This window comes from Cataglyphis hispanica, chromosome 10 (assembly GCF_021464435.1).
Source record: "Cataglyphis hispanica isolate Lineage 1 chromosome 10, ULB_Chis1_1.0, whole genome shotgun sequence".
NCBI classification, from domain to species: Eukaryota; Metazoa; Arthropoda; class Insecta; order Hymenoptera; family Formicidae; genus Cataglyphis; species Cataglyphis hispanica.
Window position 1 is genome coordinate 6,099,743 of NC_065963.1, and position 22,924 is coordinate 6,122,666.

A 22,924-nucleotide genomic window follows, 5' to 3' on the forward strand; every position below is an offset into this window, starting at 1 on the left:
CAAACTCACACACACACACACACATGGAGAAAGAGAGATATACAGAGAGGAGTGTGGAGACGAGTGCACGTACAGTTCAATCGCACCCTTAATTAGCACACTCAATTAAACACACGAGCGCGCGCAGCTCGGACCCGCACCGGCAGAGACTGCATCGCACGCGAGTTTTTGCGTTTAAACTGCGTTAGAGGATCGAATTACGGACAATTATACGTTGGCTGAGAGAACTGTTTGTTTCGCGCAAACCAGATTAAAGAGAGGGCGAGAAGCAAGCGTAGGGAGGTACGGGACGAAGAGAGAAGCAACACGTAAGAGAAGATAATTTGTGCGGCTTCTCTTTACAAGTATATATCCTGTGTGCAGCTGTCGACTTCTCTCTTCTGGTATTATATCTTTACTTTAACTTTTTCTTCAAATGATATCGGATATAAAATCAAGATTTATCTTTGATAATATAATTTAAAACTGTTTTAATTTTATCACGACTTTATCTAACAAAGGAGAGAAAAAGTCGGTGTAGAATTTTTTTAAATAAAATAAAAAAATATTGATTCTCGCAATGCGCTTTTTATTTCTGTGACGCATATCGGTTAAACATTGCGACGATAACACTGCACAAAAATACACAACGCATCGTGTGACGCGCATTTACGCAGTTAGCTAATCTTTTTTATAATTCTACATAGTTATGAACTTTATCGTCTCTCTCTCTCTCTCTCTCTCTCTCTCTCTCTCTCTCTCTCTCTCTGTCTTCAGAAACACGAGTTCGAAGAAGCATTATATGGTATAACGGAAGATAGCAGCACGTCTCGCGGCAATATGCGTTTTCAGAACCGACACGGACTCGCACTAAAATCGTACGAGGCCTCAATTTTCCATTTGTTACCGACGCGGATATTCCGATTTCGCTATTTTCCAGGATTGTGGGGCGGAAAGCGTTTATCGAAAGGCCACGTTCTGCATCGAGTTCTGCATCGAGTTCGCTTCCGCCTTTATTACACTTTAATAAATGGGATGAATTCCTTTCTCATTAACGAGGGATAAAGCTCTTCCAGGTTAAACCAAAGAAAAAAAAAAAATTTTTTTTCATTCTTTCCACGAAGCGAAATCTTCAGAGTATGTGATAATACCTCCATTGCCGATTATCTAAAGATTAAGCATCCATTTTGCATCAAGAAGAATTCTCATCTCTCAGGTTCATGCGGCGAACGGTTACAAACGAATTAAGCTCTTCACGAAGCTCATATATCGGCAGAACAGAGAGACGAGCGGACTACATTATAAGCGATACGTCGTATCTCTGTTCTTGCCCCATTTCGCGAGGGGAAAGACGAGGGATAGATTGTGCGACAAAAGTCCATTGTCTATGAAGAAATTCCCGATAACTGTTTACCACCACTTGCCACCTCCAGCCTATCCAGGAGACAATGGACGAAAAAGTCGGATATTCAAAGATTCGCGAAACGTATCGGAATGAGTACTGTGCGTGCGTATATACATATATATGTATATGTAATGCATCTAATGATAAGATAGGCAATCATTTAAGATGTGTAGCTTTCCAGGACTAAAGTTGAAGAAGCATATTCTCGAGACTGCATCGAAAGGGCTGCGAATAATATTGTGGGCGTGAGAGAGGGACTTTAATTATTTCTCGCGTACGAAACTTTTCGCCGACCGAGCAAGGAGCCGAGATTAATTGGATGCACCGCGGCGTTAATGTAATTAAAATTTGATTTACTCGTCGGTTCCTTACTGCGCTCTTTGTGTAAATGGTGAGCAATAACGTACGCTCGTGCCGTTAAAGATTAAAGTAATGATAATAAAGAGCGACATTATTCTGTTTGTAACATGTCGTGTAAGATAATAAGAGAGACTCTTTAATCTGTCTTTTACATAAAGTTAAATAAATTTAATTATATTGTCACTAAAAAGTATTTATCAATTTTATTCAATATCCTGATTTCAAAATTAATCAATGTTTATTGACCAAAAAATGTTGTAGATTTTATTATTTTATAATATTAATTTTCCATTATTCATTTTGCACATGCGTCGCATATTCGTCACTGGATATATAAATTGAACTGCGATATAATATTTTAATAAAAATATTAATGCGCGCAAATATCATTTATATATTATGCAATAATATGACAAGAGAACTGCGAATTTAACAGGATTATTTCCCGTAACAGACAATATTACAACGTAAATACGTTGTCTGTTTAATTAATTTTTTAAATCCATCGTGTTTATCATACACACACACACACACACATATACATAGAAACATATGTATAAAACGTTTTTTAATTATATCAATTTTAAATATTCTCTACAAATAATCAAAAAGAAAAAAAAAAAATCCTCAATAAATAATAGTTTCATGTTTTATAATTATTTTACTGAATATTAAAATATGTATTCGACTATATTGTGTAGATAAATCAGAACATAATTAAAGCGTGGATTATAAAGCCATAATTAAAGTTGAGAACTAACGCGAGCTGCGCGACCGGTAAATCCTCTTCAACGAATAAATTATCGATTCCTATCGGAATAAATTATCAGACTCTTAGAGACTCTTCTTAAAAGCTCGCGCGCGGAAACTTCCTTCCGTAAATATCGGATATTTTGCGAGACAAATTTTATTTCATCTCTCCCTTACTCATGAAAACAAATTTTCAACTGTACTTAACTGCATCAACTTCCTGTTTTCATCGGCAATCTAAAAATCTTGTTTTACATCACTGATTATGATTCGATCTTTATTCGTGTGAAACTTTTGTGAATCGAGTGATGAAAGATTAGAATATTTCTTGATGTCAAAATTTTCAATTTGTCAAAAAATTTTCATAGGTCATAATTTGTTAATTAACCGAGTTAAAGTTAAAATTCTGTTAGAATATGATTTGTGTGAAAATTAATTAGAGAATAATTTATTGTTCTATTATCTCTCTAATAAATGTGTGCGTCTACATTCCTCGTCAAAATCCCTCAATGTCCAAACGTTCAGCGTTCAAATATTATTGTTGACTGATACAAACATCATTTTTCCTGATTCAGAGATTCTGTAATAACAAATGGTTTGGTAGATACTCGTGACAGTCAGTGTAATAGATATGTTACGTATTAAATTATTGGGTCACCCGTCACACGACAGGTTTGCAAAAATAATTTATAGTAGACATATTTTTAACTGTACATTACGCTAAATAAACATCCTCAATTTATCGTATGCGTATCTAAAAAAATCTACCAGTTATCAATTATGCCTGATCATATTTATTGCCGGAAGTGTAAAGGACATATCCTGTCGTATAAAAAATAGCTTACATAGCTTAAAAATTTCTCACGAGTCAGGGCGATTTAGTATCACGCAATCTCATACAATGCTGATCTTTGTCATTGTGGGAGCGGAGGTCATGAGAAAAAAAAAAACCATCTCTCGTCCTGATTAAACGTTCTTTTATCAACGTTTCCATACCCGAGCGTAAAAAATGCATCACTTCCCAAAATTTCCAATGCGGTGGATAATAATTTCATTGAAATCGGCCGTTCTTTCAGAGCAAAAACCTCTCAATCTTTAATCGCTTCATCGAACGACATTTATTCGCGGTAATCCGATCCGATCGACAATAAAGGCATCAAAAAGCATAAAAAAGACAAAGCTCATAGATTGAGGCACGACTATGGCAGGAATAATAACAAAAAATATCGCACGCAATAGAAGTAACGTTATAACGCCGGAATATAAGATGTCTGAAAACTCCGAGAAGGATCGCAGCACGACGAAAGAATAAATATCAACAATGACGCGACGCCGAAACAACAGTTGATTTTAACGTGAAAAAAAAAAAACCGCGGAAACGAGTACAAAACAAACGCGACGTTTATGCGACGTCATCAGAGCAATTAATTGACTTTCGAGTTTTCAATATCGGGACGCGACACGTGTTTACCCTGGCGTCCTATTTTGACGAACGTCATTAATTTTTAACGGCCACGCGTCGCCCGTGTCGCGTTACATCTTTTCGACACTTTGTTAACGATAATTAAAATTAATTGAGAGCCGGTATTGAGTTGATGGCGATCAGCGGACAGAGCGCACACGATTTTTACATCGTGCGCGGTTCTTCTCTTTCTCTCTCTGTCCCTCTCTCTCTCTCTCTCTCTCTCTCTCTCTCTTTCTCTCTGTTTTTCGCGGCGTTAATTAAAAACAATAAAATATTTTCACAAAGGGACGGTAACGATCCGCTCTCCGGCTTTTGATAAAAATAATGAACAATGACGCGCGCAATTATCCCCGGTTCATTTACGTAACGCAGCCCCCTCTCATCCCCCCACCAATTACTCGGCGCGTTCGCAAACTTTCGCAAATTATTTCGCATATAATGAAATAACATCGTAATTATGCGTAATGCGATAGCCGTTTTCATTACGTGTAATGTGATACATGCGACGGCTATCTCACTTCCGTTATTATCAGACCGGGCTTCGTTCGCGCTCTCTTAAAAGCGCCCGGCATTTGCAAACCAAATTCACCGCAACGTGCATTAGGTAGAGTCGATTTAATCTAAAAACATTTTTTTTTTTTTTGCGACTTTTGATTTTTCGCAATGTGGAAAAACATTGTATATTAATAATTCTTCTAGATGCGAAAGAAATTTATGACGAAAAAAAAAAATATCTCTTTAAAATAATCTCAAGTCAAAGGTGCACAGCTTTTTTTGCGATTAAAAATCTTTAATCCGTTGCCTTTTTTCTCGAAATAAATATGGAATGCGAGAATTGAATTGAATTGTCGCGAATTTATACGAATTCGAAGTCGCGGAGTTTTGTGGTTTTCGCCTGTCGTCTCCAAATCTTGAATGGATTGCGTTTCGATGTTTGAGGCTCGCTCTGATACACATATAGGGTGGAGTCGCATAAAAGCATCGAGTCGGATTTCCATTAGTTTAATTACGAGAGGATGGGGTAGAAGGGGATAGTCGATAGGGAGCCGTGTTTTCGGAAACTGCAGCTTCTACGAGGCAATTCCATGCGGATGGAAACTCGCGCCCTATCATTATCGAAGAGCGAGATACGTACTTGACTATAATCACGTGTGTGTCTGCAGAGTGTGAATATGAATGCATCGTCGCACACGACAATACAAGAAATTGGTATCACATTATGGACACCTGATCCTGAACCTTTTCTGTTTCTCTGACTCAATTCTTTTTAAATTCCAATTTCTCAATGTGCTTTAACATATTGTTTCAATAACAGCAAATCTTTTTTAAATATAAAAAAGATTGAAGATATATTAATTTACAAAAATTAATATATCCAAAATTATGAATTTATAATCTATCAATCTTGGCAAGGAAAAGCTTGTTATTATTTCAGCAACTGATTTATTATGTCGTTATAAAAAATGAACTTGACATAATTTTGGTCATACATTTTAATCGGAACTTAAATGATTAATTTAGTGAAAGATTCAGGTAGCGTAAAAGTTTCGTTGGCGCAAGCATCCCCGAAAATGCCCGTATCTTTAAATAGCCAGAAACTGCTCGAGCCGAAACACGTGCGAAAAAATATTGAGGAAGAAGGTGCGAGACGACGGAAACATCGAGAGGAAGAAAAAGAGAGAAGGGAGATCCCTTCCCTCAGATCAGAAAGGAATTCCATTTCCATGGAAATCGTAAATCGGCCTTCCGGCCAGGTGTATGTAATTAAAAAGCTGCATGCATCCGAAATGACTCCTAGCATTGTAAACTCCAGCGCGCGGCATCGAGAGATGGCGAACGAAGGAAGGTATGACGAACAATAACAGTGATGGTTACGGCCGCTGTGAAAATGGACAGCGAGGGCGGGAGGGTGAGAGGAGAAAACGCAAAAACCATTCGAAAGTTACCGCTCGTCTCTCCTTCATCGCGATCACCGACGCTCGTCGTTCGAGGCGAACAAAGCGCGAAGCTGCGGAACGCGCGCGGTCTATAAACGCGCTGAAAGTGCCGCAAAAAAGAGAAAGGGTGAGCGAATGAAAGAAAAAGAGAATGAGTTTAACAATGGTTATTGTTTCAGGAACCACGCTGTGTGTGTAACTGGGCTAATAAAATAGGGAAGAGGAGGGGGGCTCGCGCGAGCGAAAACGCGGACTGAGTCGAAAAAAAGAAAAAAAAATCGGTTGACGATAGAAAACGACAATGCGACCAATTTTGAATTGGGAATATTCGACTCCACCTCCTCGTTGTCGTTTCGATACGGCAAATGGTCGCGCCGTACCGCATCACGTAAGCCTTTTTTATCGTTCACGATTGTACGCGATGTTTATCGAAGAGCTTACATACGGCGATTGTGGTTAAGCGTTTTTGATCGTCCGCTACAAGATTGCTTTTATGCTCTTCACGGTAGCGTGGCTGCCGATACAATGAATTCTAATATTATTTCAATGTCACGTGGGCAATAAGTGACAATATCGTTGTCTAAAAAAATTACTTTGAAATTTCTTATAAGAGGCAGATTATATTATACATTCTTATTATATAAAAATATAAATTTATCTTATTACGAGATTATATTAGAAAAAAATTACTGGTGAAATCCGTTCGCGCATCTAGGAAATTCATCTGTTTAGGAGGAGATAGGCAGTTCTTCCCGAAATAAGAAAGTTGTATCTTCACGCGCGGAATTCATGGGAGGAAAAGGGAAAAGATGGATAGGGGCCGAGATACGTCGTTAATCGCTTGAGCATTAAATTATCGAGACGCGAGCAATGCTTGATCGATTGTGATGGATCCGTCTCGTTTTACTGACACTCGACGCAAACATATCATTATGTGTACTTGGTTTAACTCACATTAGCACGCAATTAAGAAACTTGATCGATTTTCAATGACTTGTCTCATTATATAAAGATTTAAGGATAGAGATAGGCTGCACAAATGAAGGAAACGAGAAGAGAGAAATGAAAAGTATCGGCATCAAATATTCACTTGACGCTTATAAACCGCGAGATAAATCGGCGCAACGGGGACGCCTCCGTCTAAGAATGATAATAAGAAAGAAAGAAGTGGATGAATCGGCCACGTCGGGAACGTAATAAGGGATCCATTCGAACTTTATAAACTGAATATTATTGAGATACTAGGTGCCGGTAGCGCGAAGCGCCGTGACAGTGAGCGATGAGGTGCCTTGCCAGTTCTCCGATTTTCTATTAAACATCGATTTATTTATGGAATATTCGATGCGACGATGAGGGAGATGCCGCAGTGCTGAGCCGACGTGGAAAATTCAAATCAACTCCCGTCGCGCTGAGAAATTTTTCGCGAGCAACCCCCTAATCCGTCGCCGAATCATTCGCCAGTTCTTTCCAAATCACGAGCGAAAAATATTTCTTTTCACTATTCGAACAAAATAAAAAACGCCTTTTACTTAATTATGATACTTATATTACAAATCGTCATGATTTTAATTATATATTCTTAAAATTTTCATTAAGATATCAATCGATCTTTACGAAGCTGGACTAAAGGAGAGCAAAAGTAAAAAAAAAAAAAAGTGTTTTAAAAAAAACTGAGCAATAACTGATTATACAATCAAATCACTTTCGTCGAAATAACCGGAAGAAATCGAGACGAAAAGACAGACAAACCTTGGCATTTATTCGTTCTTGTCGACAAAGGCCCGGAGGACTAGTCGAATTTCGGGCAATATTGTTCCGATGTGTTTCGACGACAATAACCTACTCGAGACGACAATAACGCTCTCCCAGGGGCAAAGAACCTGCCCCCTCCCCGATCGAATATGCAGCGCAACGTGTCCGGTCCTAATTCCTCTGTTTGCGTATGCAAACGAAGAGACGAGGTCACCGACGGGACATTCACGGGCCATTTCCATCCTCGTCGTTCTGTTGTGCGTGTACAATAAGCGCGTGTATGTACGTACAAAACGGTCAAGTGAGCAATCGCGACTCGATAAGGGCATCTCTTCGTGATAAAAAGAATGTTTGCAATATAATTTCGAATCAATGTACACACGAAATATATCAAAAGTATTGCCGGAAGAGAGAATTCATACGTACATATTCTATATTCATTTTCCCCGCAATATTTGAATTTTTATATCGAAGCGAATAATCAATAAATTATAATGAAAGTAAAGAAAAAAGAAAAGAGAGGAAATACAGTAGTGAATAAATAAAATTAAAGAGAACGCTGAAAATTTATTATGACATCGCGTTGTTATGTTTGTTAATCAGTTGATCGATATTCCCTCTCGGCATGAAATAAATATCAAGAGTCCATAACACATTTGTTTAACAACAAACACAGCGAGTGTTATAGAGACGCGGACGGAACAAAACTCGACCGAGTCGCGAGAAATGGAAATTAATTTGTCGCTCTCCCCGCAACAATCAAAATCGTTTCGAATTTGATACACGCACACTAGAGCTGGCTCGCGCGCGCGCGCGCGCGCGCGTAAATGCGTGCGCCTGACAGGTGGTGCGATGCGGTGCGCGGATGGAAATAATACAAATGACGTCACGGCGCCTCGGGACTTGGCCGCGGGATATAAACGCGAATTCTCTGGAACCGACCTGGACGGCGATTAAACGCAAAGAAAATACACAGGATGGGCACGCACCGCCGCCGCTATACGAGTTCGATTCAGCTCGCCTCGATCCGACTTGGCAGTTTAGCTGAAAGAGCACTTTGTAACGCATGTAACGCGCCCCTTCGGGCGCTAGGATGCTCCGGGGGTATGAAAAGTCCTCCCGATCGAACAGTCGCGAAATTGATCAAAGTGACGCGCGGTAAAACCGATCCATAATGTAATCTTCGCTGCGCGAAACATCAAGCGAGGACCCCGCGGGCATACGTCCGCGAGTGCTGTTTCACAAACAGCGAAAACAATAGCGGGCTATATCGTGTAACTACTATACTCGAGAGAGTACATATTGTATATAAGACTAAACTATACTTGTAACAAGAAGCTGAAGCAACCAACATCAGTTAACACAGTTGCAAGGCTAACAATCACAAAGTACGAATTTATGTAATTTTCTAACACAGATTTATGTATTTAAATATATTATAAAATTTTATGCGAATAAATTATATATATTAATAATTTTATATAAATTTATGTTATTTATTTTTGCTCCCCCTTATATACGCTTATACGTCTCATTAACATATCTTATTAATCACGGTAAGTGATCGTTACATTATTCTCTATTTAGCGAAAAACGATACTAATGTTAATATAATATAAATATTAATCAGGCAAAAAAAAAAATTAAGACATGAAGGGTTGAAGGGAGTAAGAGAATCTTCAAAGGTTGAAGATTCTAGGAGAGCGCGTCAGCTCGGGGGCATTGTGTATTAAAATTAAGAGAATACATTAAGCGAGTTAATGTTATTCAGCTTTTTGTTCGCGGCCGGCACTTCTATAGAAAAACAGCTCCAATGCCCTTTCGCCGGCGGCCTGAAAACATCCTTTTTTTTTCTCATTCTTGATAAGAATCCGAATAATTACATACTTTCCGCGATCGAACTTGCATCGAACATTCATTTTCTTACAGCGTGTCGGAAAATTATTTTCATAACTAACTACTAAAAGACGAACAGCGACTATTTTCAGTATTGAAGTTTAAAATATCTTTGCGTACATCAATTTCCGAGAACCATCGACTTTTTAAAATAGAATAATCGAGATACAAAAAAAAAAAAGTGCAACGAACAAAATATTAACTTGAGTTAATTTCAAGCGCACTTGACTTTTACAATAATGAAAATAATATTTATGCCTGACTTATGAGTGAGGTAACTTTATAATTTACCTGCCGCCAACCTCCGACCTCGCGCGCGGTTATCCTCCGTCTGGAAATAGTTTAATTAAAGTGAGCATAGTTACGGAAATACGATACACCGCGGAAAACACAATGGCTCGGCCGACGAAGAAAAAGAATCGAGAATAACGCGAAGAGTGTATCCCAGATTCTCTCAATCGTTAACTACCAGTCGTTGAAAGCACGCCTCGTCGACTTACTTGAAAAGTGCCTTCTTACTTACTTGTAAGGGAAACACGCAGAATGTGCCCTTTTACTATGACAAAGATAAGTTACGTAAGAGTAACTCGACGTAATGAGATCTCACCTTTCACGATTCTATCTATCACGACTGTATTTGAGAGATCGACTCTTATTTTATCGTATTTTCTATAAGGATTCGCCGCACTCTCGCGATCTTACCCGCGGATTCCTCTACTTGTCGTTTTCTTTAATTGGACGGATTCCAAAAAAAAAGAAAAATAAATAAATAAATAAGGTAACATTCAAAATTTCAATAATTGTAATATAATAAGCAATACGTTGATAGTAATACGTGAATAGAGATTCTTGAAAATTTCCAGTCATACAGTTCCAACGATAGAATTCATCGGCAGTTCATTATCTTTTTTATCGTTTTACACATCAAAAATGTGAAAGAAAATAGGTCAATTCTTTCCTAAACGCAAAAATTCACAAAGAACTGTCTTTAAGACTGACTTAGGTCTGGCTTTTATGGTTTTATGTTTTAAAAGAATGGCTAGCGATCTCCATGTCGTGTTTAAAGAAAAAATGAAAAAATCCCATCTCCTCTCCTTTAAAAAAACGATAATATCGCTCAAAATAATATTAATATTGTCATTTACATTTGCGATACTATACAAATTTATTTTATCGTTGTAACATTCATACTTCTTTCTCACGAAAAGTTATTTTTTAAATTTTATAATATAATATTTTTTAATCATAATTTTTTTGCTCATACGATTATATAAACGATTACCAGATTTCACGCGAAGCAACCGGAAGTAGCACGACGGAATGTTGATGATCGCAAGCTTGTATATTTTAGAACGTGGAAAATCGCCGAGTAAATTAGACGTGCCGGGCACAACCTCGCCGGTTAGCCAATACACTGCGCCCACCCCCTTTGCCCTTCGTTGAAAGTATTTCGGGCGGAATTTTAATTAATATCTCGCGACTTTTAGGGCGCTCTCTCGCGCACAAACGTGGCGTGAGGCTTGCAAAAGCCCAGAGAGATGAAAGGCGATACCCCCAAGGACTCGCCAGCGAGAGGGGATTTTATATCGGCACTAAAACATCCCGAATTGCTTCGAGGGGGAGAAAAACGAACAGAAGCGAAGAGAGAGTACGCGATAGTCTCTTTCTAGATTGAAATGTTTGCAATCATCGTTAAAATTGTCCGCGGCGATTTTGTGGTCGACCTGTCAAAAAACTATCCGTCAAAAATATCGACTCGAAACAAATCGAGCACGCAATGCTTTTATACTGTGACTAAAATTGGGACTATTCCATACGTATGTAATATTTGTATATTTATTTTTATATCCCCCAAATCTCGTTTACTCAAATAACCAATAAACTTATCAGAGCGCAAAATTGTTTCCCAAACTTGATTATATCTTGTAGCACGCGAAACTCGTTTCTTCGCGCTTACCGAAGGGATAAATCGACTCACCTTTATTCCGAGAGTAGGCGTCAGCATTCCGTAGTCCGTAATGGGTGGCAGCATAACAGGGGGTAGGTTTGTCATCATCATACTGTCTAAATTCTCCACACGTCGATGTATCGAACACAGATCAATTTTATTTCCTATTAGACCTACCTGAAACACCAAAAAAAATGCCAAATGTTAAAAAAAAAAAACATTTTACATAAATAATTTCTTTAATCTATTAATTTAAAAAGAAACGTAATAGCTTTAGAAAAAAGCTCAGATCAGATTATAAAAATAAAAAATAAAAATAGATTGATAAGTCTAACGAGTATTAGTACTGATGGAATCGATAAAAATTTAGTATCACATTTGATAGTCTGTTTGTAAGCGATATCGCAAAATTCATTTGGAAACAATAGTTTGGCGAAAGTTTTACACGCAGACAATATTAGCCGCGACCGCACTGATTGACGGACTGTCACTTTGTCGGTAAATCGCTGAAACGTCAATCGATTGTGCAACAACAAAGAGCCGACAAAGGGTCGGAATAGTTTCCTATCCCCCAAACTTTTCCATTAACCAGTATAAACACACTATTGACATTTCTGAACATAATCTGAAATTCACGACAAAGGAAGACGAGAGAAACGAGAGAGAAAAAGAAAGAGAGAGAGAGAGAGAGAGAGAGAGAGAGAGAGCTCGTGATTAAAATTTCTTTCTAAATCCTAACTGCGTCTCGTTTCCATTTATAATTGTGTTTATAGTTACGCTTTAATTATACGAATCAACCAATCACAAAATTAATCCATTAAGCCCAGGAATCAGGATGTTAGGCTCGCAGGACACTTGACTAAGTTTCGTCGTACAGATCGGATCATGCAAAAGTCAACGAGCCGCGAAGATCATGCGATTACGATTGCATTAGTTAATAAAGCCGCGACTGAGCGGATCAGAATTCAAGATGCTTCGATATCGAAGGAACGATCGATTGAATTGAATCTCAAAATAAATATAGAACGATATTCTAGTGTTACAAGTCCACGAAATTTATTTTCCAGTATTTTTTATCATAACATGGATATAAAGAACATCAATAATTTCTTGCAACTAATACCAATATATCTTACACTTAATATAATCGCCCTATATTTTTAATCTTTAGCTTTTATTTAAAAGCATTCTTTGTACTCATTTTTTTGATGAAAAAAATATATATATAATACTAAATATTTTTCTCGACAAAAAGATTCAAATATGCAGAAAAAACGAATTTCTTTCAATATAAATTTATTTTCGAAAAAGGTAGAGCAACTTTTTCCTTTTTATTTTCATCTTTAAAACTTTATATAAGAAAATCTTTTCTATTCAGGATGCATCGCAACAAGATGAGAAAATACAAAAATATGTTCACAAAATATAAAAGTCGATGTAGGAATCATACCATCCCTCTTGCACTCTTGTTCGCTATGAGGTGGCTGTACCATTTTGTCACGTTCGCGCATCGTAACCCCCGATGATATCGAAGATACGCGGCGGAATCGTTTCGGCGGGATCTTCGATCCGAAGCAAGGCGCAGTCACGTATCGCGTTGCCCTGAGCCGGTCTAAGTGCTCTTCAATTACGCGGCGACGCAGGCAATTATGAGCGTAATCCTTTAAGATTTACATGGAAGACATGCAGGCAGCAGACCCTGGTTTTAGAATCGACTGAGAAGATGAGCAGAGAAGAGGAGAGCGAGAGACGAAGAACGAAGAGTGGAAGCACTTTCGGCGGCTACGGGAAACGCCATGGAAACATGGCGTTCGCGGAAATAGAGATTTCGCGAGGGGTCTTACCTCGGATTTCCCGGTTAAGCCGCCTCGGATCGTGCTGTTACAGCGTTCTCCATCTCTCTCTCTCTCTATCTCTTTCCTCGACGACATTCCATTCTCCGTCGACTTTGTCTCTTACTCTCAGATCGCCGAGAGCCATGTGACACCAATCTAAGTTTCAAAGTGTCTCTCTCTTCCTCCACTCCAACGTTCCTTCTCCCCTCCTACCCACCCTCACTCTCGTCCCTATTTCGTAATGCTCTGCCTTTGCACTCCATGGCTTTTACACCGTCTCATTTCCTCGCTCTGTAACGTCAAGCGACATTATTCATTCGCGAAAGTTCGCCGAGCTGTTAAATGCCGGAGCTGAATGACCGTAGTAAACAATAGAGACATAACATTGTTGGCATAACCGTTGAAATGACCAATTGCCGAGTGTGTAAATTTCGTATTAATTACGTGGATAAAGCATACGGTATATTGTAATTAAATGACATTTCATTTATAGCATACATCTCGCACATTTTAAACCCGCTTTATTCCGCTAATTTAAAATAATTATAGCGCCAAACTATAATAATACAGATCAATAAAATAATCTTATAAAATGGAAAGTATGAGTAACGATAAAATAAAAAAATTCTTTGCACGTTATATTTCCTGAAAAATTAATTCTTTTTTTTCTCGGATAAAAACTTGACGTAAAACAATTTGAGAACATCAATTTGAGGCATATGTTAACATAAAAATATCTCTTAACTTCTTATATTTTATATATACAAAAGATATTTATATAGAGAAAATTTGGATCTTTTGAGTAAGGCTGTGAAATAATAATACATCCTTTCGCATTGTCGTTAAGGTATCGAAATCTCCCACATATTGAAATGTCCCTAAATTACCTTGTCAGGTGACAGTAATGTCGAGGCCGCGCGTTCGAATGAACACGGAAATAACGAAATGGCGGTATCGATCGCGTAATAAATTAGCGCAACGATCGGCGGGGAATATGAGACGCGACTTTAATGCACCCGCGAGATCTCCCGTGTATATATCTATTGTGCAACAACCGGTATATCGAAACCGGGAAATCGAAATGCGTCTAGTGGCCGTTCGTCGCCCCCCCGTCCTACTTTTTTTCTCAACGGCCCCTAGATATTTTATTCAGCGGCACTTCTCGCGCCGTTTGATATCGCAGTCTCATTGCATAAAATCCAAGACCTGCATAAAACAACCCTTCGCACCCTCCTCCTCTCCACTCCTCCCATCCCCAGTCAGCTCCCACACTGAGTCCCGGACATCCCGGAACACGGTCGAGACCTATGTTATGGTCGTAGAATGGATTCCTCGAGAGTTCCTCGCGCCGCGATCGAATCCTCGAGAGAAATTTCCAAATGCAATTTCCGACCAAAAGCGTTAGCTCATTAGCGTCCCGAGTACATTATTCTTTAGAAGTGCTACTCTAAAGAATCTATCTCTATCATTATTCGCCATCACTCCTCGGATGCTATTGTTTATCATTCCTTGCAAATATTTTAATTTTGTAAATTCTCCCTTTACGTACTTTTTCTTCGTAATCGTTCAAATTCTCAGTTCTTATAATTGACAAAGTACAATCCAATAGCATTATTCCCCATCGTGTAATATTATGAAAGCAACGCGGCAGATCGTTGAGCTCGGTTAAGGGTTAACGCGTATCGCTGTTGTATCGGAGTACCTCTCATTGAATTTTTTCGTGGCATGAATACCGATGGAAATATGTGGAGTATGCATGCCGCGTCCCACGCGGAGGTAAAGCAAATTTTGAAAAATAGTTCACGCGCAGCACACACACACATTTGCCGTGTTGCATACATATACATACAAACGTACAAACGCGAAATATTGGACGCATTGCGTTTCTGGACGCTTGTAACAAAATGTGTATCTCATTTTACAATACTAAATCTCAAAACACTTTTCTAAATAAACATGAAAAAACGCACATTCATTGATGCAACAATAACAAAAGAATTAAATTCAATCGAGATTAATTAAAGAATTACATAATCAAAAAGCTTCGTGAATCAAAAAGCGACATGATTTGTAAGCTTCGTGAATAAAAAAACAAACAATAATATGAGAATCTATACAAATATATCAATTCGGTAATATTGCTAAATTATAATAACGGAGAGCATAGTAATTAATAATAATATACATTTTGTGCGACATTGGTTCAATTAAATATGCTTTACCTAACTAATTAATTATGTACGATTACGCGGGGATGTGGAGTGTATATAAATTTCTATTTGTTGCATATAATTAAAGATCGTTCCATAATGGCGGAACAAAAATGGTGATCTATGCTTCAGCAAAATCTTCCAATATGTCTTTATCTCAAGCGACTCATCGCGGAAAAGTGCAGTGATGAAACAACATTATCGTTTATAATAGCAAGATGTATGATGTACTCCTCATAGGATGCAGCGCATGAATTTCATGTTTTACGCGCTCGCTTTAACGCGCGAAAGATTGATAAGAAGTAATCGCCAGCAGCGGTTTTCACACCTGGTACTTAACAACGATATTGCAATTTCGATATTACAAGCGTCCAGGTATAGCGCTCATGTTCCCGGCAATATGTTCTCTTTTTCATTTTCGTTGCAATAAAAACAAAGACGCGCAACCCAATCGTATACCAATCAAAATGATCAGTGACATTTTCCAAAAGCCAGTCAAGTGGAAAATGTCACGGAATAGCCGTCAATGCAAATCGGGATTTCCAATTAGGCGATTATACCGAGTGGTCGTTGGGTCTTGACGCCGACCATAATCGCGACACTCATCATCCGGGATCACGATCTTTAATCCGAATCGTTTCTGCGTCAATAATTCGGTATATATGAATGGCTATTTTCACGAATTTCATCTGCGGATTAAATCGTCTCCGAATTTCTTTCAATGAATCTATAACGCAATTTTAATAAATAAAATCCGGTAATTAGTGAAATAAAATGTTTTGTCTTTTATAAATCCTAGTCAATTAAAAAAAAAATGTTTAAAGAATTTGTTTTACTTTTTAATTCGTCATCATTGAAACCTTCATTCGCCAAATATCAGATGAAAGCTTCTTTTTAACAAAAGATGTTTCGAATCGCGGATTTTCATCTACAATGATTTCAAAAAATTCGTCAAAAACTCTAAGCGTTTAAAATGATCGATTTTTTAATAACAAAACAATGGCACCGCGAGTGCATATAATATCCCGCACGCGAGAAGCACGTTCAAAGCGACAATTGTGCGCGTTATTCCAACATTAAATATGGATAAAGCGGCTACGAGGCATGTCGACAACGCTTTCGAGCCTTCCCGGCGGTACTACCTTCATCCTTTTCTCTATTTCCTCCTCATATTCCCTCCCCGGTACTCTCCTGCTTTCATTCTTTATCGCACGTTTGCCGCTGGTCATGCTCGATCTCCTTTCTCTTTGTCCTCGTTCAATTTGCTTTCCGTCGCAAGTGATCCAGCAGCACTTTTCCTGTCGCCACATTTTGCGTTTGATTAATCCTGCATTCGCCTGCAGCCAATTGGGCGCAGATTAACTCTACTTTCATCAGGAAACATACGATGTAAAAAGAGAGTTGATTCAAACAATATCACAAGGATAAGCAAATGTAGATCTGTATAATTTTTTATTTTACGTTCCGCTAGCAATCCGGATCTTTTAGAAAAATGTTTCACTGTTGTCATATTCAATTATTGCATCCTTCAAAAATAGAATAAAAGAGAAAAAAGAACGAGAAATCTCTCTCGATAGTTTCGCAAGCGAAGAGAAAGGTGTGTTTAATAGTAGCACATGTTAAAATAAATATGTCAGATTCGCGTTAAGTCGACAGTTTACAATCGGTATTAACGAGCGAGCGTTATTTCACGGGACACGAATCGCGTAAATAATAAATTGTACTCGTGTCGCAGCATTAAGAGAAAATTTTGGAAAAATTCTCCCCTTTTTGTGATGCGACACACAGCGACGTATTAATAGCGGTGACGTATCAGCGACGACGTTTACCGATGCAAAAAAATATAAAATAAATTTTCATCTTTTAAAACTTTATTCACTTCCTTTTTTCCCTCTGTTTTCACACAAATAATGATACTTTACCGAGTTTGTCAGAGTATGTCTATTGTCAGGTTGATTAAAAAAGACACAATGTTAAATTTCGATGGTATTGTTCGATTTAATTGTTCCTTACGTAGGTCAATTTGACACACACACGAACTAACTACCTACAAAATACCGAGCGTCTCCTTCGCCTTGTGAACAAGCAGGCAGGAAAGCTACATATTCTACGGAGAGAATCCTAGAGAAACCTCTTGCTTCCTTCCAGTTATTCCCGGAGGAGCGCAACGCGGGTACCTAAGTTAGGCACGGATCGTTAATGCCGTTATGAATATGCCGGGTTACGGCACAGTTGCAGTCTTACATACCTGATATATCCTCTAGCTATCTTCTCTCTGGTTGTTTCGATCATGAGTTTATTAAGTAATTATCTAATAACATTATGATTTATTCATTGAGCGTGTATATAAATATGTGCGAATAAATTTAATTTATTTACCATCTCATTTTCTCTCGAGCTATCTGTCAAGTGAAAATTTTTTGCATGTCATTAAAGACGCATTCTTTCATCATGCGATATTGGAAGATCATAATATAATTCGCATCGTTATCACATCGACCGACGGAGGATTATACCGTTAACATTCAAAGTATCTTAATACTAGGAAATTGCCCGTGTCAGGTAATCGCCTCGTAGCCTTCCATTATCGTAGCCGAGCGACATTGTAACGATTGTTGCCGAACGATAAGGTCGTCAAAGCGGCGATGGCGCGTCAGTTTGGCCTCTCTGCGAACACGCGCGCGTACAAATAGAGAAATATATCCAACATTAGCGGATGCTAATGCACTTGCAATCGACGTAATCGACGTCGATAGACAGCTGCCGGACAGTCTGTTTGGCGATTAGACGAAATCTCTCGCCAAAACCGCGAGGCGCGGCCGACATCCCGGGCAACAGGTCCCGCGCGCTTCTCGGCTGCAGCAGCGAACGACCGCGGGGGGTTCACAGGAATTCAATTTCAACCGGATTGTAAATGCGATTGCAGCGAGGCGGCACGCGCCACGTTACGACATTATAGCGAGCACACCGACGCGCACGGCATCATCGCGGATAATCGATCGCCATTGTTTCGCGGGGAGCGAGAGAATCGTGGAATCTCACTGCGCAATCACGTCGCGATCACGCTTTTTATACTGGCTTTCACACGATGGTGGGGCACTTAATGTCAGAAAAGTTAAATTTTACAATTTTAAATTCACGCCCCAATTTTACACACCCTAAGGTCCTGCGGATATCCATAATTTTGGGGGCTAATAAATGTTAGCATCAGCGTTTTTTTAAAAGATAAAAATAAATTAAATAAAAAATTTATAAAAAGAGAAAAATAATTGGAGCACTTCGTCATGACTGTCGAGAGTCAGAAGCAAGAATCGCGAAATTAAATAAAATATTCGCAAAGTCGTTTCTTTAAACAGCAAGTTATTCAAGTGCCTGCTGTAAAGCGGCATCGAAGGAAACGTGTTCCGAGGAGGCGTCATTCTGCAAAAGCGTGCTCGGGTTTATAACGTAATAAATTGCGGTTCGTTAAACAGTTAATGGAGTTCGTCTAGCGGCACCCCCGCCGTCGATGGAATTACGAGGAGGATGGAACGACGACGGTGGCTTTCTCTTATACGGCACACTTCGCGAATTATTATCGACAAGTTAACCCTTTGGTTACAAACAGCTGCGAAGAATGCTGCTCTACGACTATTGTACTAGCAACACGCAAAGAGTGAAAGTTGATGCTTATACTTGGACTATGAAACGGGACAGATGTTGAAATTAATAACAATATCAAAAATTTTAATATAATGCTCGAATATTTATAAAAATGAGAGAGAGAAATAAAAATTTTTATTTTAAAAAATTTTAAATAGAAAAAGATTTTTTAGAATTTTCTCTTTTTTTATCCTTATACTGTGTGGATAATTAAAAAAAAAAAAAAAAAAAAGTATAATAATGTAGCCTGATATCTGGAACAAACGTTTTCCAGCTTTTTGTAATAAAATGTAAAAAATCCTGTTCGTATCTAGCAGAGAGAAGGAGCGAGGGGAGGCACGCGGGATATTCTTATATTGTGTATTTTTTCAACAAAATGCGAGAACAAAATTTTTTTAATAATTCGCCGCGTGGAAACGCGTGGCAACGTAATGATTTAATATCGGCTCGCAAAGACAACGCCGTCAGAATATCTTTATGAGACGCAAGCTTAATTACCTTCGGCATCTCGCGCACATCCTCGCCCGCCCTCCGTCGCAACAAGCCCCCTCCTGCCTGCCTGCTACAGAAATTCACTATCTTTTTGGTGCAGAGAATCCTATCTACCCTTCGTCGTCTTTACGTATACACGTACATCCTGCTCTATACGTCTTAATTTTGCCATCACCTCTTCCCCACCTCCGCGCCACAGCCTCAAAACATAATTAAAATTTTCTAATTAAGAATTTCGATAAGGAAGCAAGCGCTCGCTTCTATATCCCGCAAAAGCGAAGGCTTTGCCTTGTCAGGACCTCGTCCCTCCTTCCTCGTACCCTTTCTCGCCGGCGAGAATCTTTCGTGACCCTCGGTTGACTTTGCCTTTGATTCGTTTAATATCGAGGCCGCCTTGATGCACTTTCTGTGCAAATTAACGGGACCGTTGCGCCGAAAAGTGCTTCTGCATGCCCCCCTTTCATTCTTCTCGAGCCTATCCTAATTTTGCGACGGTAACCGAGAATCGATATCTCCTCGATATCACCTTTCATATAATGTACGTGCGTATTTTAATTAATTCATTTATTTGTTAAATTAATATTGTCTCTTTATACATATGTTACTTTTATTTACTAGACTATCGATGATGGTTTTCTAATGATTAATAAGAGATTAATAAAAATAGAAGATACATCGAGCTAGAAATTATAGAGCGCAGCGATAAACGTAGCTTTAACGTAGCAACGTATACGAGGAGAGCATGCCAATATCGTCAAATGCATCATCAAATGTCGATACGGGAAGGAGAAGGGAAAGGGGAAAAGGGGATAATCGAAGGACGGGTATTTCGATCGCGAGAGATCAATCGTGCAAATTACGAAGAGACGCGAAATACCGGGCGGCGTTACGTTTCCAACTGTATCTCAGCCGCCGCAGCAACTCCTGGGACGAAGACTTAATCAGAATAACCGAGATTCCAGACTCTCCGTGACTCCGGGCCTCCGAAGCACCCAATTCCGGGTTAACCTCGTTCGTCCTTGTAACTAAGTGCCGCGATTCCAAATCCGTCGTGGATTCTCGTTTCGGTGCTTAATCGCCTCGGCGGCTCCTCGTCCTATACGTCGCTGATCGAAAACCAAAATTCTCAATCGATCGATCGGCACCGATCAGTCGGATAGATTGAGACTTGAATTTGAGAATTCAATAATTAGATTCTCGACGAGAGAACAAAATGATCTAAATTTGCGAAACTGCAGATCTCTATAAATGCAGGAAACAAAAAAAAAAAGAAAAAAGATCAAAGAGAAAATATATCTCTCTCGCATTTTTCAAATTATAACATTTTTTTCACGACATAAATAAAATATATTTAATTTAAACATGTTATATTATCATGTATTCCCTCAGAATGTCAATCAATAATTAGTCGCGATTAAACTCTGATGATTAATTATCCGACAATTATGCGGAAGCGCCACAAATTTAAAATTGAAACTGCGCCGTGCGATAAAATAGAATTGCGCGCGATTGGCGAATTTTATCGGGACATATGTTCACCAATACCGTATCGAATGACCATTTGGAAAGATTTAATTAATGCTCATTGGCGACTCACGCAAATTAGCGCATATACAAGCGCAAAAATCAAACTGACGTTACTTCTTGATAATTACGTTATCTGGTATCATGAAATTTGTATGAAGCCAATGCAATTTAAAATTAAATTTTTTTTAAATAATTATTTGTTTTAGATTTCCGTAAAAGTTTGATAAGAAAAAAATCTCGTTACAAAATCTAAGAAATTAAAAGACTGCACTGCAAAATACTCTAAATTGGCCAAAAAATCTAATAGAGAGAAAATACGTGTCGCCTGATATATTCCGCATATTTGCAATATAATATCTCTAATAGCTTCTCCATGAAAAATGTCTTTTCGAAATTCCTTAAAATTCTACTAGCACGTGAGAATTTCGCTGACATATTAAAAAATGTCAAGCACCGCACAGAAAAATTTTATCTTTATAACGACGTAACAAATCTAAGGCAGCTCGCTCGAATAATCACATCGTATAATTATTTTTCCACGAATTGCGTGTATGCCGACAGTATACATAAGAATCTTTTTCTTTTTTTTCTTCTCTGCATATCTGAAAATTTTATTTTGCAAGAATAAGCACATCGAATATAGCAAGATGTGGAAGGAACGTTAATCTTCAATATGCACAGCGAAATGAGATAACATTAGTAACATTCCGGACAAACAAGCACGGACGATTTACCGCGCAAATGATTAGTACCGGTGTAAATCCCTGTTTTTCACCCTCTCTGCCTCTTGCCCGCTATCCTGACGGAAAATTGAAGCCCGACACTAATTGAAAGTCGATTGAATGCACCGGTCGATTTGGTCGAGTCGCCCCCTCCCTCTCTTCGTCTGGAAATCGCGGCGTTCTCATTTCTTCCCCTTTTTCTTTCTTTCTTTCATTCTTTCTCTCTCTCTCTCTCTCTCTCTCTCTCTCTCTCTCTAGCTCGTAGTCTTTGTCTTTGTTGCTGCGGGAAAATACACGGAAAAGCTTTCGATTCACCCGGAGATCTCTTTGTGCCGAGCGCGATGCGGTGTGGATATTTAACCCTTAACCGCAGGGCGGTTGCACTTTGGTTGGAATACAATCCGCGAATTACAGATGCCAGGTGAGTTTATTTTAAATGTGCGTTTTTTGCAAAGCGAATTAATTTGCGTTTCTTTATTTAGTCTTTATCCTAAACTCCTAGACTACAAAAAAATATTCCTTTGAAATAAGATAGTTTAAAGAGATTTCAACATGTGGGATCTCTGATACTTATAATTTAGTAACATTGTAAACCTATATCATGAGTATCAAGTACAATTTATTTCTACCTTTACTTATATTTTATTGCTTTCCATTTTTTATACATATATAATAAATGTGAAGCTGTAAAAGTAGCGATCTCTCTCAGTAAATAAAAACATGAAAATACATTTTACGTCATCAAATCGAGATATCCTTAAACTATCTTAAATGTGTAAAAATATTTTTGCACAAAATAAATTATAAATTTATATATTTTTAAAATATAAATTTGGTTTTTTTTCACAATTTATTTGCAATTATTAATGTTATCATAGTTAAATCAATAATATATTCATCAACGAGATTACGTTCCTCGCGAGAAGATGGCTGATCAGTCGTCGTCTCGACTACTGAAATTCGACGGAAACTTATTAAGAATAACGATGGCAATATTGAGGTAG

At 38.4% G+C, this 22,924-nt stretch overlaps 1 protein-coding gene across 22 annotated transcripts in view; it reads right to left on the reverse strand.

Moving 5' to 3' along the window:
* The window catches only part of LOC126852195 (polypyrimidine tract-binding protein 1), a 351,818-nt gene that overhangs the window by 204,877 nt on the left and 124,017 nt on the right, over window positions 1–22,924 (reverse strand). For 17 of the 22 annotated variants that reach the window (XM_050596721.1, XM_050596723.1, XM_050596715.1 and 14 more), the window contains one exon: window positions 11,523–11,669. The exons of the other annotated variants lie outside the window; for them this stretch is intronic. In XM_050596721.1, the coding sequence (XP_050452678.1) occupies window positions 11,523–11,603 (81 nt within the window). In that variant the 5' untranslated portion in view covers window positions 11,604–11,669. The remainder of the gene's footprint in view (window positions 1–11,522; window positions 11,670–22,924) is intronic. 22 annotated transcript variants of the gene reach the window in all.